The 19,957-nt window shown below is 33.1% G+C and overlaps 6 protein-coding genes across 7 annotated transcripts; 2 read left to right on the top strand and 4 right to left on the bottom strand.

Annotated features, from left to right (window-relative positions):
* Positions 1–679: 679 nt before the first annotated feature.
* On the bottom strand, positions 680–5,412 carry Glu (structural maintenance of chromosomes 4-like protein gluon). The gene is made up of 3 exons (XM_074239188.1): positions 5,273–5,412; positions 5,110–5,206; positions 680–5,044 (listed from the first exon to the last, which is right to left on the bottom strand). The coding sequence occupies exon 3, from the start codon at positions 5,001–5,003 to the stop codon at positions 885–887; it is 4,119 nt and encodes a 1,372-aa protein (XP_074095289.1). The 5' UTR covers positions 5,004–5,044; positions 5,110–5,206; positions 5,273–5,412; the 3' UTR covers positions 680–884.
* Positions 5,413–5,630: 218 nt separating this feature from the next.
* Sicily (NADH dehydrogenase (ubiquinone) complex I, assembly factor 6 homolog sicily) lies at positions 5,631–7,319 on the top strand. The gene is made up of 4 exons (XM_074239940.1): positions 5,631–5,865; positions 6,112–6,334; positions 6,400–6,795; positions 6,965–7,319. Exons 1-4 carry the CDS (start codon positions 5,759–5,761, stop codon positions 7,148–7,150), a joined length of 912 nt encoding a protein of 303 aa, XP_074096041.1. The 5' UTR covers positions 5,631–5,758; the 3' UTR covers positions 7,151–7,319.
* A 255-nt stretch (positions 7,320–7,574) lies between these two features.
* Positions 7,575–12,033, top strand: LOC141525072 (uncharacterized). The gene is made up of 3 exons (XM_074239392.1): positions 7,575–7,870; positions 8,338–8,596; positions 9,047–12,033. Exons 1-3 carry the CDS (start codon positions 7,733–7,735, stop codon positions 11,623–11,625), a joined length of 2,976 nt encoding a protein of 991 aa, XP_074095493.1. The 5' UTR covers positions 7,575–7,732; the 3' UTR covers positions 11,626–12,033.
* Positions 12,034–12,350: 317 nt separating this feature from the next.
* Positions 12,351–14,892, bottom strand: Atg3 (Autophagy-related protein 3). The gene is made up of 5 exons (XM_074239905.1): positions 14,676–14,892; positions 14,403–14,591; positions 13,625–13,861; positions 13,269–13,543; positions 12,351–12,677 (listed from the first exon to the last, which is right to left on the bottom strand). The coding sequence occupies exons 1-5, from the start codon at positions 14,745–14,747 to the stop codon at positions 12,515–12,517; spliced, it is 936 nt and encodes a 311-aa protein (XP_074096006.1). The 5' UTR covers positions 14,748–14,892; the 3' UTR covers positions 12,351–12,514.
* A 294-nt stretch (positions 14,893–15,186) lies between these two features.
* On the bottom strand, positions 15,187–17,683 carry LOC141525261 (uncharacterized). 2 transcript variants are annotated; one of them, XM_074239662.1, is made up of 2 exons: positions 17,504–17,683; positions 15,187–16,892 (listed from the first exon to the last, which is right to left on the bottom strand). In XM_074239662.1, exon 2 carries the CDS (start codon positions 16,887–16,889, stop codon positions 15,345–15,347), a length of 1,545 nt encoding a protein of 514 aa, XP_074095763.1. In that variant the 5' UTR covers positions 16,890–16,892; positions 17,504–17,683; the 3' UTR covers positions 15,187–15,344. The 2 variants fall into 2 exon arrangements, with proteins under 2 accessions (XP_074095763.1, XP_074095772.1); XM_074239671.1 differs by lacking the exon at positions 17,504–17,683 and adding an exon at positions 17,198–17,327.
* Positions 17,684–17,814: 131 nt separating this feature from the next.
* O-fut1 (O-fucosyltransferase 1) lies at positions 17,815–19,953 on the bottom strand. The gene is made up of 5 exons (XM_074239808.1): positions 19,784–19,953; positions 19,287–19,402; positions 19,023–19,146; positions 18,493–18,857; positions 17,815–18,419 (listed from the first exon to the last, which is right to left on the bottom strand). Exons 1-5 carry the CDS (start codon positions 19,887–19,889, stop codon positions 17,979–17,981), a joined length of 1,152 nt encoding a protein of 383 aa, XP_074095909.1. The 5' UTR covers positions 19,890–19,953; the 3' UTR covers positions 17,815–17,978.
* Positions 19,954–19,957: the final 4 nt, after the last annotated feature.

The following is a 19,957-nucleotide window of genomic DNA, read 5'->3' as shown; positions in this document are numbered from 1 at the left end:
ATTATGATAATAAAATTTGCAGACACGTGACAATTTTTTAATTTTATTTGACAAAAAAATTTATTACAAAAAATTAGTTTTAAAAAATTGCATTTTTTATTTTTAAAAATTTTTAATAATGTCAATATTTTTTTTCATAATTTTTTTTGCCATAATTTATTTGTTAAAAAAATTCTTAAAATTATTAAATATCTGCTAAATTATTTTTCATTAAATATAGCCGACATTTTTAATTTTTTAATTTTTTTTAATAATTAAATTAGAACAAAAAAATATTTTTAAAAAATTACAACATTTAAATTAGCAGTCACTAGATAATTTTTTAATTTTATTTAATAAAAAAAATTAGTTCTAAAAAATTATTTTTAAAAAATTACATTTTCAATTTTTTAATATTTCTACATGTCAATTTTTTTTTTTTGCCATAATTTATTTGTTAGAAAAAATTCTAAAAGTTATTAAATATCTGCTAAATTTATTTTTATTAAAAATTTGCATGAATTTTTTTTTTTAATTTCTTAAATTTTTTAAATTTCTTAAAATAATTAAAAAATTTGCAAACTAATTAATTATAACCAAATAAATTATAAAATAAAAAAAAATTTACTTACTTGAAAAAAGAACTTAAAAATAAAAAAATGAATAAACTTAAAAATAAATAAATAAATAAACTTAAAAATAATGAACTAATAAATTTTATTTTAGTAACTCTCTTTAAGTATTATAAAAATTAGTGATAGCTTAAGACTTATGACTAATTATATTGAAAAAATATAAATTTCTTACAATTACAAAACTAATTCTCTATCCCGATTATAAAAGTTAATTATCAATAAATTTAACAATATAGAAATATGTACGTCAAAATTAGTCTAATAAAAAAATTACCTCTTTAATAAATCAAGTTTTCTTTTTTTCTTATCTACATCATCAGACTTAGAAGGGGAAAGACTGAGAGAATCCAAAGAAGCTCCCCTCCTGAGCGCGGAGCGCCTGAGTCTCTTAGCCTGAGGAGAATGAGTCTGCTTGCTCAAGAGACTGGCCACATCTTTCTTGCTGGTATTTGCACTAGAATTCGGAACAGCCCTCTGCTCCACAGCCGCAGGACAAGTCGAAGGCAACTGTTGAGACCCGGTAATTTTTTTAATCTGGGTTCTTTTTCCACTACCATAAAATTTTTCCTGCTTCTCCTTTTCTCTCTGCGCAATCTGTGGATTTTTCGCAGCAAACTCTTTCATATTAAGCGCGGCGCACTTGGTGGAATTATGGGTCTTAAAAATTCCGACTAGAGTATCAGCTAACTCGAACATCTCCGACCTCAAGCTCACCACAATAAACTGAGCGTTTTTCGTTCTGTCTTTGATATAAGTCCCGACAATAGAGACGTTTTTAAAATCAAGAGCCGCGTCGATTTCATCCATAAAATACAGCGGCGTCGGTTTGTAATGATGAAGCGCAAAGACAAGCGCTAAGGAGCTGAGAGTCTTCTCTCCTCCACTCAAATTGGTGATATTCTTCCAAGACTTCTTCGGCGGTCTGACACTAAAAGCAACTCCCTCTGTAAACGGATCCAAAGAATCAACAAACTCTAAATCCGCAGCCCCGCCAAGCGTGATCATCTGGTACATCTCCTTGAGCTTAGAATTAATAATCGAGAACCCAGCGAAGAATTCTTCGTGTCTCCTTCTTTTAACCATATCAAGATTAGACCGAGTCTTGTTCTTCTCATTGGAAGCTTCCTCAACCTCAGCGGACCTCTTCAAGTATACCTCTTCTTTCTTCAAATAATCATCAATCGCTTGCATATTAGGAATCTCCTTAGGAAGCCTCTCCTTAGCAGCAGTTAAATTCGCCGCGAGAGTCCTGGCATCCAGACCTTGAACATCTTCATCGCTAAGCGGCGTCAATTTCTCAACAACTTCCCCAGGAATGTCATTGATCTTCAACGCCGTGATCTTCCGCTCATAGTCTTCAATCTTGTGCCTAACTTCCGCGAGAGCTTTCTTAGTGTCTCCCAACTTCTGCTCCAAGTCAATCTTCAGCGCCTTCATTTTATCCTCGCGCTCTTGCAAGCTGTGCAACTCCTTCCTCAAAGCTTCAGTAGTCTCATCTCTGTCCTTCAATTTATCAGCGCACTCTTCAATTTTCACCAACAGAGCCTTGGCGTCTTCCTCATACTGCTTCTTCTCCTTCTGAATATCATGAATCCTGACAGCACAAGCCTCCACATCGTTCTCCAAACTCTCAATCCTCTCCTGAGTCTTCTTAGCATTTCTCTCGGCAGTTTTAACCGCGACCTGCAGTCTGCAAACTTCATCCTTGGCCTTTTCAATCGCCTTCACAATTTTCTGAATAACCTTCTGCTGTTCCTTGATCTTCTCCCCAGTTAATTCATTAATCTGGTCATTAATCTTCTTAAACTTCTTCTCAATAACCTGCGCCAGCTCCTTCTTCTCGTTCAACTCCAGCTCAGCCTTGTCAGCAGCCTTCTTCAATTCTTTAACCTTCGCAGGATTAGAAACAGCACCAGCAGCTTTTTTCTCCTGAATCTTCAACTGAGCTTTCAATTGAGGAAGTTGTTCAGCCATGAAGCGAACATCTAGAGTAAAAGTATTTCTGTTATTCTTCATATCAAGCAGCTCCTTGCTCACCCGATTGACCTCCAACTCAAGCGGTTGCTGCTGGGCTCTCAGCTCAGCGCACTCTTCATTGACTTCTCTTAAATTCTTCTCCAGCTGTTCAACCTCCGCCGGACTGGGTCCGTCCTTGATCACCTTCTGGCCCATCTTGCCGCGCAAGACACTGCGACCTCCACCGCTCATAGTTCCCGAGGTTTCAATCAACTCTCCTTTGAGAGTGACCACCCGGTAGCGCTTGGCTCCGTAGCCGATCCTGGAAGCTTGCTCCAGGTCATTAGCAACCAGAGTGTCGTACAGTCCGTAATAAAACGCCGGCAGAACACGCGGATCTTCAACAGTTATCAAGTCAAACAGCCTCGGAATATTCTCCGGAGTAGTTATCTTCCTCTGGCACTGAGGAACAAGCCTCTGGATCTTATCCAAGGCGATAAAAACGCCCCTGCCGACGTTATTAACCCTCAGGAATTCAATGCAAGCTTGAGCAGTGTCGATAGTGTCAACGACAATATTATCCAGCCGCCCACACGCGGTGGAAATAGCGACGTCATACTTGTTATCAATCGCTCCTAGATCTCCAAGCCTTCCAAGAATCCCCGGAAGCCTTCCCTCCCTCTTCTCGCGCATCAGCGCGTCCAGAATTCTATTCCTGGACCTGTGCGCCTGCATCGCTGACCTCTTCTCTTCCACCTGCATCCTCATCCGCTTGACCTCCGAACTGACTTTAGCGTCATGGGCTCGCATGCCCTCCAGCTTCTTCTGCATCGCCGCTAGACTCTTCTCAGCCCCAGGAATGTTACGTTCAAGCTCAGCGAGCTTAGCCTGACGCTCCTTCAACGTCTCAGCTGTTTCTTTGAACTTCGCCTGGAGCTTCTCAAGCTTCTCTTTTTCCACCTTCTCAACAGAAGTGCACAGCTGCAGCTCGGAGTCTGCGAGATTAAAAGCCGCCTGCGCAGCGTCGATATTTTTCCGATGCTTCATCAGCTGTCCTTCGTATTCCTGGCGCTTGTTCATCAGCGGTTCAGTTTTTTCCTGGAGCGTGCTCATTAATTCCTCAAGAACAGCTTCTTCTTTTTTCTGCGAGACCAGGTGTCTCTCTATCAGCTTCTCAACTTCCTGAATTTCCTTTGCGCTCTTCTCCGGGACCTTCTGCAGCTGCTCCAATTTTTCCTTCTCCGTTTTAACCGTCGCGATGTTTCCCTTGCGTCTTTTATTAGTCTCCACCAACTCCTGGTGCAAATTCTCGTCTTTTTTTCTCAGCTTGTTGAACTTACCAGTCACAGCGTCGGATTCTTTTTGAATCTCATCCCAAGCACTGGTTTTTGTCTTCAACTCTGAAGTTTTTTCTTGCTTGGCCTTGGAGACTTCGCTCATCTCAGCTTTGAGGTTTTTAAAGTCCTCGGCAATTTCGTCACATTTTTCCTGGTGCTGTTTGCAATTATCAACGTGCTGGGCCTTCTTGCAGTGATACAACTGGTACTGTAATTTAGAAATAGCATTTTCGCAGCGCATATAACTTACCGCGTCTTCCATAGGACCCCTCAATTCATCTTTCTCATGCTCAACAATCCTGAGCCGGTTGAGCTTCTCAGTGACAACCTCACCAATGCGTTCGAATTTCTCAGCAAGCTTCTCCAGCGGTTCTTTGTACCTCGAGGTCCCGATAATATCCTCCAGGAATTCCAGCATGCCACAATCGTGATCGTTAGCAGCCTTGGGCTTCATCAAAGCTATCTGCTCGACCTCTCCCTGGAGAATCAGAAAGCGGTTGTGATCCAGGTCGACTCCGTCGTCGCGCAACATCTTGGCGATTTCTCTAAATTGCACTTTCTTGTGGTTCAACTCGTAGTACGACGTGTTGTCCTTGAAGGCAGTCTTGGAGATGACTACGCTGCTGTTGGGGACCACTTTGTAGTTACGCTCGTCATTTTCCAGGTCTATGATCTTCTGGAAGTGCACCTCTACGGTGCAGCTGCTGATGTTCGGGTGCTCGCCGGAGCGGTGGATTAATTCTGAGATTTTCTTCGACCTGATCTTCGTCGCGCGGTACCCGAAGACGAACAGCATTGCATCGATTATGTTACTCTTGCCGCTGCCGTTCGGGCCCACTATCGCGCTGAAGCACTGGTGGAAGGGCCCGATCTCTACGACTCCCGCATAACTCTTGAAGTTTTTATTGACAATCTTCTCAATCATCAGGCGCGGGCCTTTGTGGTCATCCGCGTGGTAGATTTTTGGCGCTGGGGGGATGTAGATTTCTGAGTCTATCCTTATACCACCTTCCTCGGCGTCCAGACCGGTCGCATCAGCGTCCTCCACTTCCATGTCTTCCGGAACGCTCCCTCCTGGTTTATTTCTCCCAGACATTTTTGTAATTTAAAAATTTTTTTGGAGTTGTTTTTGTGACGCTAAAATACACATTTAAGGTTAGTTTTTTATGTAAATAAATAACATGGATTTTTTTTTAACTTACTTGTGTTTTAATAAATTTTTTCTTTTTTTTTTTTTTTTTTTTTGAATCCTTAAAAGTTCAATATTATTTTAAAAAATTTTTTGTAGTTGTTGTGACGCTAAAATACACATTTTGAGGTTAGTTTTTGATGTAAATAAATAACATGGAATTTTTTTTAACTTACTCGTATTTTAATAAATTATTTCTTTTTTTTTTTTAATCCTCAGAGGTTCAATATTATTTTTTCAACACTTTTAATAATAATTTTTGAGTACTTGATGGATAAATTGCACTAATAACAAACATTTGCATAGTTTTTTTTTATTATTTAAAAATGCTATAACCGCTTGGAATTAAGATGGCGAGGCGCCAGTTTTTTAAATTCTCAACGATAGAGAGCGCTTGTGTTTTTGTTTATTTTTAATTTTTTTTTTAAATTCTTTAAATAAATTAATTTATTTATTAAATAGAACAATAAGAAAATTTTTATATTTTTTTTCAATAGTTTTTATAAATTGAAAAAATTTTTTTTATAAAACTTTGAACATGCGCATGCGCACAAATGAATTCCCGCTTATTCTTAACCTAGAGACTAACTCCACAACAATAACAGTAATTTTAGTAATTATTTAAAGTTGAATGGATTAAAAAAAAGTTAAAAATAAAAATTATGAACAAAACACAATTTTTGAAAAATATAAATCTTAAAAATTCAAGTAGGTTTGTTAGTACTGCGAAAAAACAATCTCCAACTCAATATTGTTTACAACTTGTCAGGTGTTTATTGTTTATTAATTATTGATCCTGAAAATAACTGACACTTAATTTTATTTTTAATAAATTAATTTGTACTTTAGATTTTTTTTTATCAATTAAATTAGAACAAAAAAAGTATTTTTACAAAATTGCACGTGTAATTTTTAAAAGTTTCTACTTGTGAAATTTTTTCAATTAATTTTTTTTTAAATAATTTTTTCAATAAAAAAAATTTTTAAATGTCAAATAAAATTAATATTTAAACAGGAAACATGATTACGAGAATTATTTGTGCTCATTATTGCTACCAAAAGATTTCCAAGCGCCAGCGATAGCAATCAGAGCTTTCAACGTCGAAATAGCACTTGTCCAGGAACATTCTCGAGAACTAGCAATATCTAACATGAGGTATACATTTTGGAATGATACTTTGGCTAAAATATTTGACAAAAATCCACCAGAGGCTCCTGTCCCTCTAGAACTATCACGAGTAAGTAAATATTTTTATTTTTTTATTCAAACTTTTAATTCATTATAAATTATAAATTATTATAGATTTTAAAGACGAGAAAATTATCTAAAAGGTATTTCCAACGTCTCCTGGACGCGAGGTGGAAGCATTCTCAAGGTTCTTCCTTCCTAGATCTGGCTGCTATGGAGCAATACTCCGAAAACACGGTATCTTCGATTTACTATCTGTTACTAGAAGTTAAAGACGTCAAAGACGTCAATGTTGATCATATGGCCAGTCATCTGGGAAAAGCGCAGGGTATTATAAATCTACTGCGATCAGTACCCTACCACGCACAGCGGAGGAATCTCATTCTTCCCCAGGACGTCTTGATGCAAAATAATGTTTCTTCGGAGTCTGTGTTTCGAGGAGTAGCGAGCAAGGAATTGAATGAAGCTATTTTTGAAGTTGCTTCGCGAGCTAATCAGCATTTAGACAAAGTAAAGTTTTAATTACTTAATTAATTTTTTGTAACTATCTAAATACTTACAAAAAAATTACAATTTTTATAAATAATTTTTTTATTCAAGAAAAATTTTTAAAAAATTGTCAAGTGTCTAATTTCAATATAATTACTAGTTTAGTTAATTATTTATTTTTTTTTTACAGGCAAAAAAATTGAGGAAGAATATTAAAACGAATTTAGATTATATTTTTTTACCAGCTGCGATCGTCGAGAGATACTTAAAAAAGCTTCAATATGTTGACTTTAATATTTTTGATAAAAGGTTACATATTAAAGAAAATATGTTACCATTTAAATTACTATGGGAAAAATTATTTACCAAATGGTAAAGATATTTTTTTTTTAGTTTAGAAAAAATTTGTAGGAAAATTTAAATATTTATTAAATGATTTTTTTTTATTAAACTTGAAAGTAATTAAATTTTTTATTGTTTATTTAATTTTAAAATTAAAAAAAAAGCGCGCTAGAAAAATTTCCCGCGCATGCGCAAAACTTTCTGCGTTACAAAATGGCGGGCGTAAATAAATTACAACTTTTAATGTAACTAAAAAAAAAATTATGAAACGATCGAAATAAATAAATAAAAAAATTTATAAATAACTTTGTAGAATATTTAAAACATTGTGTAATTATAAATTTAATGAAACAATAAATAATGAGTGATAAATAAATAAACAGCGCAATAAACCAGAGTACCAACTAAAAAAACAAAAATCGTGGGTGTGGTATAACCAAAAAATTAATTATTATTTATTTTAACATGTGGTTTGTAAATAAATGGTTCACTGCAGTGCAGTATTAAATAAAAAGGCATTTCATAATTATCAACTAAGTGAAATTATTCGCAAGTGATTTAATTTGTGAGAGATTTAAATCTACATTTGCACAATTTTGATGAATTTGAATGCATAATGGACGATATTTCACTATACGAGTCAACAATTTGTCGATTGTGTGCTGAAAATAATTCCAATGGAGTTAATTTATTTACTGAAAACGAGGAAGACCCAGCTCTAAGTATTTTTATTAACCGATTTTTACCATTAAAGGTATGTTTACTCTTATATATTGCAAGTACTCAATAACAAGACTGTTATACTGACTACTGTCAACAATAACTGGATGCAGAGCAAAAAAATTCAGGATCTAATTTGACTTCCTACGTTTTTACTAATAAATTAATATGATGACTGTCTACAGTATCTACACTGATTTTCGTTGCACATTTACTACATGAATCAAGATTTATTTATAATTTCTCTCATTATTAATTAATTATTAATTATTATTATTTATTAAACACAACACTTATTTGAAGCCTTGATCCAGGATTATTTCATGTCCGTACAGATTTTTTAAAAAGCTACTGACATTTACAATTTTTATTTTTAATAATTATAATAAAGCTTTAACAATTTTTAATATACAATAATATTTTTAATTACTAAATTTGATATTTAATGATTTATGATAATTTTTTTACTTTATTTATTAACATGCAATTTTAATAAAACAGGTCCAAGATGATGGAAAATTACCGACGACGATTTGCCCAGGATGTAACATTCAGCTGGAGTCGACGATGCAATTTTTTAATCTACTCATTGAGGGCCAAAAAAAATTGCGGGATTTATTGAAACAAGAAAATGATTTGAAAAAAAATGATCGGTTGAAAATTAATGACAATCAATTGGAGCAATCGAATCCCGAGGCAATAGAGTTGGTAAATTTCGAGCAAAAGGATGAAAATTATGGACAAAGAATAATTATAAGCAGTACGTATTTTATTTTTAAAATAGAATTTTGCTTTATTAAATAATGAATTTTATTAAATTTCACTGTACTTTATTAACTATTGACGTTTTTGAAGATATAAACTCATCTTGATGTTATACTCGTCAAGAACTTTCATTTGAGTACCCACATGCATTTTCATATATATATTTACATATTTATATATATATATATATATATATATATATATATATATATATATATATATATATATATATATATATATATATATAAAAAATATATGAAAAATTGATGTGGGTACTCAAATGAAAGGTCTCGATGAGTATAATATCGAGATGAGCTTATATCTTAAAAAATGTAAATATTTCACAAGATACAAGGTCATTTTTTAATGACACAAAATTTTCTTATTCTCTTAATAATATAGATTAAAATTAATTATCTAATTAATTTTATTTAAAAAAAAACAGTGCTACCAGACGGCTCGATGTACGCAGCGGAGCACGACATGAGCCTGCAGATGGAAGGCCTAGAAAAGCCACGAAGAAAGCGAGGCCGTCCGCCAAAAATCCACGTGGATGACATCAAGGAAGAAGTTTTAGAAACCAGCCAGGAAGACGAAGACAAACAAGACGAGTACGACGACGAGCTGGACGGCGACGGTAGACGTCGCCGTAAGCGCAAGATTCCCAAGCGTTTCTCAGAAGTCGTCCGAGGAAAAGAGCTGGAGAGGATTTTCAAAGAAGAGGGAGTCATCGACGACGAAGAGTACACGAGAGACCACGAGCTGGATGACAAAGACAAGCACTTGCCTCTTCCCGACGGCAATGTCGAAGTAATTGGCCACACCGAGTCTCACGACGGAGAAGATCTCGGTGAGTTGATAATCATGAACCGCGGACGGGGTCGCGGGAGACCCAAGACCAGGCACAAAAAGGCCAAACATATTTGCAACACTTGCGGCCGCGCGTTCCAGCAGCGTCACCGGTACATTATGCACAAGAGCAGTCACCTGGGTGATAAGTACGAGTGTCTGGAGTGCAGCAAGCAGTTTACTATACTGAATAATTTTCTGGGGCATCAGAAAGCTGAGGAGCACACTGGTAAGAGAATTATTAAAAATAATTGCACTAATGAGGAGTACTTGCAGGATTTCACGGAAAGCATTGATGATTCTGCGGACGCTCTGGAGTCTGATAATAATGATAATAATAAAGATATGAAGAATATGAAAATACAAAGCTTGGATGAGGATATCAAGGATGATCTTGATGAAAATAGCAATGGTCCTAATGATAATGACAATGATGATGATAATAAAAATGGTAACAATAATGATAATGTTAATGTTAATGACAACGATGGAAACATTTACGATGAATTTAAAGATAACGAATTAAAAGACGCAAAAGAGTACATGTGTGATAACTGCGAAGAAATTTTTACAAACTTAGACACACTTGAAGCTCACATAAAAAAATTCCACAACAAAGATAATCCATTTGTGTGTGAAGTCTGCGAAGAAACATTTGCGTCTGAGGAAAATCTGAAGGTCCATGTCTCTTCTCAGCATTTTACAAACCCCAAGAAGACCAACAAAGCTTGTGTCTGCGACATTTGCGGCAAAGTACTGAACCACCCTAGCTCTGTGGTGTACCACAAAGAAGCTGAGCACAATAATGGCCGGAAATTCGTATGCAATAAATGTGGCAAGAATTTCAAGCACAAGCAGCTGCTCCAGCGACATCAGCTGACGCATTCTCAGGCTCGGCCGTTCGTTTGCAAGCTTTGTGACGCGAGTTTTAAGACCAAGGCAAACTTGATAAACCACCAGTCGACGCACACTGGAGAAAAAAAGTACAGGTGTACTCAGTGCGACCGGCAGTTTGCTCACAAGACAAGTTTGACGCTGCACTACCGCTGGCATAATGGCGAAAAGCCTTACAGGTGTGAAATTTGCGGGAAGCATTTTTCTCAAAATGGAAATTTGCAGGAGCACTTGAGGATTCACACTGGAGTCAAGCCTTACGAGTGCGATGAGTGTCACAGAAGGTTCACGACTTCTTCGCAGTTTAAATTGCACCAGAAGCGACACACTGGGGAGCGACCTTGGAAGTGTGAGTTTTGTTTCAAGACTTACTTGCACAAGGACACTTGGAAGACTCATTTAAGGAGGCACAACGAGGAAAAGCCGTTCCAGTGCACGGATTGCGATCGTTCTTTTACGGAGCAGTGGGCGCTGAAGAAGCACATTCGCACGCACACTGGCGTCAAGCCTTACAAGTGCGACATCTGCGACAAGCGCTTCGCGGACTGCTCCAATCTGACCAAGCACAAGCGCATCCACAGAGAGCACAAGAATGCTAAAGTTGAAGTGTCTGGAGTCATCGGCGATGCGACTGAGCATGCAGCTGTTCAAACGGGGCAAGTTTGGCAGATATACCCGGCTCAGGAAGCCGAAGACTCCATCGAGCTCCAGCAGGTGATCGCTGAAGAAGGCGCTGAGGAGAACCAGCCCGTCATCTACCAGGTGTCCTATCAGGATCCAAACGACCCCAGCCAGTCCAGGACCCTGCAATTGAGCACCATTGAGGGCAAAGAACTTCTGTCTTCTCTCCAAGTTCAGGAACAGCTCATCAAGCCTAATTCTTCTCAGGAAGAGATTGACTTCTCCGATCAGAGGTTCCTCCAGATTACTGACGCCGAGGGCAATCCTATCACTCTGACTTATCATGAAGCTAAACAGCTGATTACTCACAGTGGCTTCGGCCAGCACAATGGCCAGATTATTCGTGTCCCGTCGGAGGTTCCTGAAGAAATTCCCAATCAATTGGCTATTCATATGCGCCAGACTCTCGCTGAAGGTGTCACGCAGCAAAATATCGCGCTGGATGACAACTCTGCGCTGGTTAAAGTCCTGGAAGATGACTCTGCTGAGCAGATTGATGGCGCTGCTACTGGGACTACTTATATTCATGTTCCTACTACTGCACATTTTTACACTTCGGTCTTGGCCAATCCTGGGGATGAATATGTCTCTATTATGTAGTTTTAAATTATTTTTACTGGATGAGCTAGTCGCGTTACTAATGTCAAAAGAGCATATAAAAAAATTCTTTTCGGAATCGACGTAGTTTTGTCCAAAATGTGGAGAAATATTAAAAAAAAATTTTATACACCCATAATAAAAATTCTATTTTTTTTTTTTTCTATTTTGTTTGAAGAAAAAATTTTTTTTGCATTTATGCACGTTTCATACAAAAATAAATAATTCCTTTTTTTTTTTTTTTTTTTTTTTTTTTTAATCGGCGTATTTTTGTATGAAACGTGTAGAAATGCAAAAGAAAATTTTTCTTTAACTTTTCTTACAGATCTGAACATTACAAACATTTTTAGCTTGGTTGAAGAAAAAAAAATTTTTTTAATGCGCCCTTTTGGCATTAGTAACGCGTAGTATTTAAATTTTTTGACGATAATTAGTAGATTTTTAGAATTAAAATTATATAAAGTTGTAAATATTAAAACCTTCTTTTGTAACTATGCCTAGTTTCAATAAATTGATGATTAATTTAAAATTTTATTCTACGCACTTGCATTGATAAGTTACATTTAGGTTTTTAATTAATAATTTGTTATTACACTTTTATAATATTTTTAAAATAATGTGTGCAAAATTATTTAGTGCAAAAGCTGTGATCCAAGTACCAATTTTTTTAAATTTTGTTTTGAACTTATGGAATTTAATTAATGTTAGATTGAAATTTAATGGCAATGTTTAATTTTGTGTAAAGCATAAGCGTAATTTATGTATAAGTTTTCAATTTAATTGATAACACTTGAAGTGATTCTTGCAAAATGCATCACGGTACAAAATGTAAAAACATTTTATTCTGCAAAACTGTCTTTCATACTTTTATTTTTGACACGAAGAAAAACTTTTAACTTGAACTAGATAGCATGAAATTTTGCGTGTAATCGTATTCGATTGTCGGAATCACCGACTGGACAAACTTAAGAAAGATTATGAGATACATGTGGACTCCTAACTCGCCTCCACCTTCCATCACTGTTTCTATTATTTTTTTCATAACTTCTGCGTGTCTGAAATAATAATTCATAAATATTTTAAGTATAATTTAATCAATATTAAAAAAATAGTTATGATACTGAAATTAGCAGACATCTGTCAATTTTTTGGATTTTTATTAAAGATATTTAAAAAAAATTTTTTCACAATAAATTTGTAATAAAAATTTAAAAAATTATCAGATGTCTGCTAACTTTAGTGTCATAAATTATAACACTGAAATTAGAGCACACGACAATTTTTTATTTTTTTTAATAATAATAAACTAGATCTAGAAAATTATTTTTAAAAAATATTTATAATTTTTTAATGCTTTTAAAAATAGAATTTTTTAAATAAATTTTTTTTACTATAATTTATTTATTAAAAAAAATTCTAAAAATTATTATATGTCTAAATTTTAATGTCATATATTTATGACACTGAAATTAGACACTTAATTTTTTTTTTAACAATAAACTAAGTCTAAAAAATAGCATTTACAATTTTTTAGAGCTTCTAAAGATTAAATTTTTGAAATAAATTTTTTTTTGTCAGAAAAATTCTAAAAATGATTAGATCTCTGTAAATGTCAGTATCATTATAAATTATTTAAATTAATTAACCTGCAAGGATGAACAGAAGCCATAGGAGGTCCAGGTAAATGAGGATGAGTCTCCATAGTGACAGTTTTCTTAGCATGATCCTGACTGACATCTTCATACATTTCTTCGACCGTAAGTGGTTTTTGATTTTCATCGTAACCAAATAGCCACAGTCGTGGCGTCTGATAATATTTGTCATAAGTGATATGGAGATCATAAGTTCTCGTATGAATTATTTCGCCTTCGGGGAAGTTATCTTTTTTCTCCTTAACCGGTTTTTTAGTTTCTGCTGCATACTATTTTTACAAAAAAAAAAAATTTTAGTCAATGTGATTTAATTAAAAATGACAAAAATAAAAATACAAATTTTTAAATACTTTATCTTGCTCATCGAGCATCCCGCTGACTTCAAAAGCCTCCATGTCAGCAGCTTCTTCATCATCTTCGTCATCTTCATCAGCATCTGGAAGCTGCTGCGTCGTGTCTTCTAACGTCATCTCCGAAACTTTTTCGTCAATTCCTCCGACACTGGCGTCGTAGTGGTGGGTGTCTATCCAACCGCCCTCAGGGTCATCAGCTTCTATAATACGTTCTTGCTCGTCACAATACTCAATCTTGAAAAGTAAATATAATTAATCAAAATATCTCTTATCTCCAAAATAAAGCTATTAAAAAATAAATGATAGTCAAATCTTGAAGTTAATTAACAGAAATCTGTTTTATTTTTACAACAATTAAATTAATATGAAAAAGTTTTAATTAAAAAATCAATTTAATTTTTTTATTAAATTATAACTAAAAAAATATTTTTTAAAAATTGCACTTGTAATTTTTCAAATTTTTTACACATGAATTTTTTTTTTATTTTTTAATAATAATTTTTTTGATAAAAAAAAAATTCTAAAAATTTTTAGATGTCAGTTATTTTAATTTTGAATAATTCTAAATTTAAAATTTTTGATTTTTTTTTTTTTTTTTTTCATTTATTAAATTACAACAAAAAAAAATTTTTTTTAAATTGCACTTATAGTTTTCCAAATTTTTTACACTTGAAATTTTTTTTTAATAATTTTTTCAATAAAAAAAAAATTCTAAAAATTTTTAGATTTCAGTTATTTAAATTTTGATTAAATTTTATTATCATAAATATAATACCTGTTTACATCTGCGTGTACATGGAACATTACGTGTCAATAAAAATTGTTTCTTTTTAGGTAAATAAGATTTAGTTCTATCTTCGTCTCCAGTTGCCCATTGCCATGTTGGACAATGATGAACTAGATGATCACCCGCTGCTACAAATTCTTCCGGTGTTAATACACCTGTTTCCCGAAATTTGCTTTCCTGTCAATTATTAAAAAATAATTTTATTCTTTTACACTTTTAATTATTTTTACTTAAATTAATTTACTTAAATAAAAAACTAACCTTAAGAACAGGGGTTAGATACTCAGCAACACCCAGGGCTGTTCCTTTTACTGAATTAATTACACTCTGCATTATTTATAATTAACTAACTAATATAAAACTACAATATATATTATTTATTTTTATTTTTATTAAAACTGAGTCATAACAAAGTCTGACACTTTCATTCAATCGATCTGTCGTTTATATACTGCTTGCCACCCGTGGACCCGTGACAATTCATGAAAAAAAAAAAGAATATAATAATAACAGCATAAACTCGTTGATAAGGTAGGTGTCAAAATAAATTTACCACAATATTACTCAATACTGAAGTTAGCCGACGTTTTTAATTTTTTAATTTTTTTTAATAATTAAATTACAACAAAAAAAATATTTTTAAGAAATTGCATGTGTAATTTTTAAAATTTTGTACATGTGAAATTAAAAAAAAATTTTTTTTTAAATAATTTTTCAAAAAAAAAAAAAAAAAAATTCTAAAAATTTTTAGATGTCAGCTAATTTAATTTTCATCAATTTTTTATGGCAGTAGATACTTTAAAAAACACTATTTTTTCTAGATAATATAAAAAAAAACCGTTTAATAAATTTTATAAATTAGCACTTACAATTTTTCAAATTATAAAAATAAAAAAAATTTTAAGTTTCACAAATAATTTATTAAAAATATTAACTTAACAATTTCAAATCTTGAGTAGAAAAATAATAATACATTTCTCGGAGAAAAGTATTTGGAAGAGCGCTCTTGAAAATATTAGTAAGAGTAATATTGGCTTTGATTAAAAATTTCTTCCTCCGAGCTGCTTTGGTTAAATGATGCTTAACCAACTGTCCATACAACGGAAAATTTAATTTAGCCTTTGTCTTCAAAAGCGCTAAATTGTCCTCACTAACATGAGTCAATTTCATGGCTAGCTTATGTTGGCACATAGTCAGTATATCAAAAAAAGTAATTTTATTAACATTAATACCGACATTTTTTAATCTTTCAATTTCTTCGTAGCAATTTTTGGTAAAAATATCAAATTCTGTACCAGTTGTTCCAAAATAAGGGCCCGAGAACAAGCCAAGGGCCTCCAGTTTGACGACGTGTCGCTTAATAATATCTCTAACAGACCCATCATATTCTTCAAGAGCAATTAAATTCTCCCTACAGTCTACAATGTTATTAAAATCAGCACCGTGATCGAGAAGAAACTCTAAAACCCGAAAATTTTTTTGCCCAAGAGCCAGATAAAGCGGCGACACATGACCCGGATTTATCAAATTGACATGAGCCTCTGCGTTAATTAATAATTTAATCAAGCTTAAATTTTTCTTCTTTACAGCGATACCAAGCGCAGTTTCTCCAGTTTTAGTCGTAAGATTAACGTCAGCTTTATGCTTGATCAGTATCTTGACGATAGTCTTGTCTTCTTTGTCCACAGCAATGTGCAAAGGCGTGCGGTTGAAGTAATCTCGCATCGGGACATAACAAGAAGTCGTTTCATCACAGTTAGCTTTAACATTAACGTTTGCTTTGTTCTTCAATAACAGCTCAACCATCTCTTTGTTCTGATTTTTCACCGCGACGTGCAATGGCGAACAGCAAGTGTTGAAGAACTCCCTTGGTGGGTAATGACAAACTGTATTTACGTCACTGCCACGATTGATAAGATACTCTGCCACTGCGTAATTATTATTCGCTGCCGCCCAGTGAAGGGAAGAGACATTTTGGGAATGCAAATTAATATCTACACCCGCGGTTAATAAAATTTCAATCAATTCCTTGTTGTTGATCTTCAGAGCTAAGCCGAGTGCAGATTCTCCAGCAGAAGTTTTTAAATTTACATCTGCGTTATTCTTGATCAGCAATTCTACCATTTCTTTATTTTCTTGGGCGATTGCGAGCAGCAGTGGCGTGCGATTGAAATACTCTTTTACTACTGAATACTTTTGGTCCTCGTCAGAATCAGGAATGTTAGCTTCGATGTTGATATCTGCGTTGTTTTTTAAAAGAAGTTCCACGATCTTCTTGTTTCCTTTGCAGACCGCAACGTGTAATGCAGTGCAATTTGTGTTGCTTTTGTATTTTTTTGGAGGGTAGTGACAGATTGAATTTACGTCTTCTCCGAGGTTGATTAAGTTTGCTACTTCTTTGTAGTTGTTATCACCCACAGCTTTGTGGAGTGAAGTTACGTGGGAAGATGATGAATTTATTATGTTAGGAGTCATTTTCTGAAAATACAAACATTTTTTTCATTTTATTATTTAAATTTTACATTTTTCATTTGTAATAAACTTTAAAAACTAAGTACTATTTTTAAAAAATATTTTTTTGTTCTAATTTATTTAATGAAAAAAAATCAAAAACATCCGCTAATTTTAGTATTATAAAATTCGCAGACACTTGATAATTTATTAATTTTTTTTTATAATAAATTAGGTCTACAAAATTATTTTTTAAAAATTGCAGTCATAATTTTTTAGAATTTTTAAAGATGAAATTTTTAAAATAAATATATTGAGAAATTGTTTCATACAAAAAAATATTTTTTCTTGATTCAAGTTAATATTTTCTCAGTACATTTACATCGTCTCAGTGTAGTAGATATAGTAATAGCGTCGAAGTATTAAATCATGTCTCGACACGTATCCTTTTCTATCTACTTTCTCTCTCATACTCCCAAAAAATTCTATAAATAAATTTAAAGAAATTAGTTTGTTATTTCAATTTTAAATTATTAGCTTTGACTTAATTAATCTATCTATCAGTGCGGTTTGAATATTTTTAAATATTATATTATTATTATTATTACTATTGTCAATAATAATTAAACAATACTTACATTTTTACCAACGGTGGGACAGTTCCAACATCGACCTCTTCACTTGGCAACAACTACAGAAAAGACCGGAATACACTCTGTACTCAGAGTTTTACTTCGGATTTCGGAGCCGAATAATTTTACAACCAGGAGAAATGGAAGCCGAAAATACCCGAAGTTTATTTTTGAGATAATAATCGCTCGAATATACTTACATTGATATTTTTTCGTCGATAAAATTTCTACTCTGATTTTTAAAACTACAAAAATAATTTTATTGAGTAAAAAAAAAATAAATAAAAAAAAAAGAATGAAAATTAATTTAGCAGACATTTGATAATTTTTTTAACAAATAAATTATGGCAAAAAAAAATTGACATGTAGAAATTTAAATAAATAAAAAATTCAATTTTTTAGAAAATAATTTTTTTGTTAAATAAAATGAAAAAAAAATTGACTGTTAATTTTAATGCCATAAAAAATGTTACGGAAGAAATTACAACTCTGTGCGTGGAGTAGTTGTAGCAGGTCGCTCAGGAGGAAAGCCCCAGAAAAATGTTGGATATCCTTTGACCTCACGTTCACGAGCAACGAAAGCCGTGAAAGAAGAAATACAGTTCCCGATGAAATAATTCGAGCGACCTAGGATTGCGAGATCTAGATGAGGAGAAGCCGGCTCGGGCTGTCTGTGTACGCTGATATTCATTCTCGACAGATTGTTGGTCAAGTCTTCGATCATGTAATTGCTGTCCGAGGCGACGAAGACGCTTTTTATGTCCTTTCCGTTTCTGATCACTCGTTTCAGGTGCTTGAGGATCACTTCTAATGACGGAAGGCACATAGAATCAGTGGCTTTGCCACGCTCGTTGCGGTAACCAAGGCACTGGGCAGCTGCGAAGAGATTTGGAGAGCTCGATATGAATTCACAAGCTCGTACCTGGATGAGTTTGCAAAAAAATTAATAAATATTGCAATAAAATAATTAAATTAAATTAAAATTTTTTAATTACCCAATCGATTCCATTGCGCAAATGAATTCCTACAAAGGCGCCAGGAGGCAAAGATCCTTTTACAAACTTTTTAGCTTTATTGAGCATCTCGTCATTCCAGACGACGCACTTCTGGAGGCCTTTATTCTCCAGTTGAACGGGAAAGCTGGCTGGAGCTCCTGTGAATGCTAAGACTGGCCAGGATATAGCGGGGTATTTTTTACGCCACTGACTTGCGATGTCTGTGTGGTGGACATCGTAGTGGAATGGTCCGTAAAATTCAGAACCCACGAAGTCTACGTTAAAGTTGTCCCAGAATGGTCCGAAAGGGTTTCCTTCCTTCGCGTTGCATGATTCCGAGTTACCACGAGATGAGTAACAAAACGCTTTATTGAAAATAAATTATGGAGTCAATTAATGTTTGTTGATTAAATAATTATTATATTGAATGAAAATTTAATTAAAAAATTTTTTTCTATTGAAAAAATCATCACAAAAAAAAATTAAAAATTTTCATTTGATTGATTATAAAAATTTTATTATCAACTTACATATCCGTTCAGACAAGGGCCAAATAATCGGCGCCAATTCAGTCATGAATTCTTCCATCAACATTACTTTATGACACTTTTTAACTTCTGTGACATTAAAGTACGTGTCAAAGGGCACTTGTTTCTGAAATAAAAATACAAATGTGTAATTTAACAATTAAATTTTTATTAAAAAAAAATACATTAATTTTAATTCGAATTTAATAAATAAAAAAAAAAAAATTAAAGACGTCGGCTAACTTTAGTATTGTATTGTTTACTTACGGATCCTATTTCTCCGGTGCGATACTCAACCCATGGTGGTAAAATTAATGTCCGGTTAATAGCTTTCGCAAAACCTAAAGCTCCTAAAAAATGATCAGCTTGGTTTCCAAACCGACCTGTCAAAATAATTTTTTATAAAAATTAAAACTTATGACATTAAATTTAGCTATCACTTAAAATTTTTTTTAAATTTTCTTTAATAAATAAATTATGGCAAAAAAAAATTATTAAAAGAATGGGCTTGTAGAAATTTAATAAAATAAAAAATTCAATTTTTTTTAAATAATTTTTTGGAGCAAATTTTTTTGAAAAATTACATTTTTAATTTTTTAAAATTTCTACATGTCATTTTTTTTTGCCATAATTTATTTGTTAAGAAAATTCTTAAAATTATCAAATATCTGTTAAATTAATTTTCATCTAAATTAAATTATATTTAAAACTTAATTAATAAAAAAAAAAAAAAAAAAACATTGTAAATTAAAAATAACAATTACCCATGCAAGGACAGTATGCAATGTATCCATTAGTATCAATATCGACACTGCAATAAATATTAGAAACTGATCCTAAAATAATTAACAATAATAATACTAAACTCATTGTTAATTTTAATTAAAATAGTAAACTAGAGATAAATAATTGTTAGGCTAGTTACGCGTAAACAAAAA

The sequence above is a fragment of the Cotesia typhae genome, unplaced genomic scaffold (assembly GCF_013202065.1).
Source record: "Cotesia typhae breed Kobodo isofemale line unplaced genomic scaffold, CoteBio_Ctyphae contig_11, whole genome shotgun sequence".
Lineage (NCBI taxonomy): Eukaryota > Metazoa > Arthropoda > Insecta > Hymenoptera > Braconidae > Cotesia > Cotesia typhae.
The sequence above is the reverse complement of the archived record's forward strand: the minus strand, read 5'-3'. Positions and strand labels throughout refer to the sequence as shown.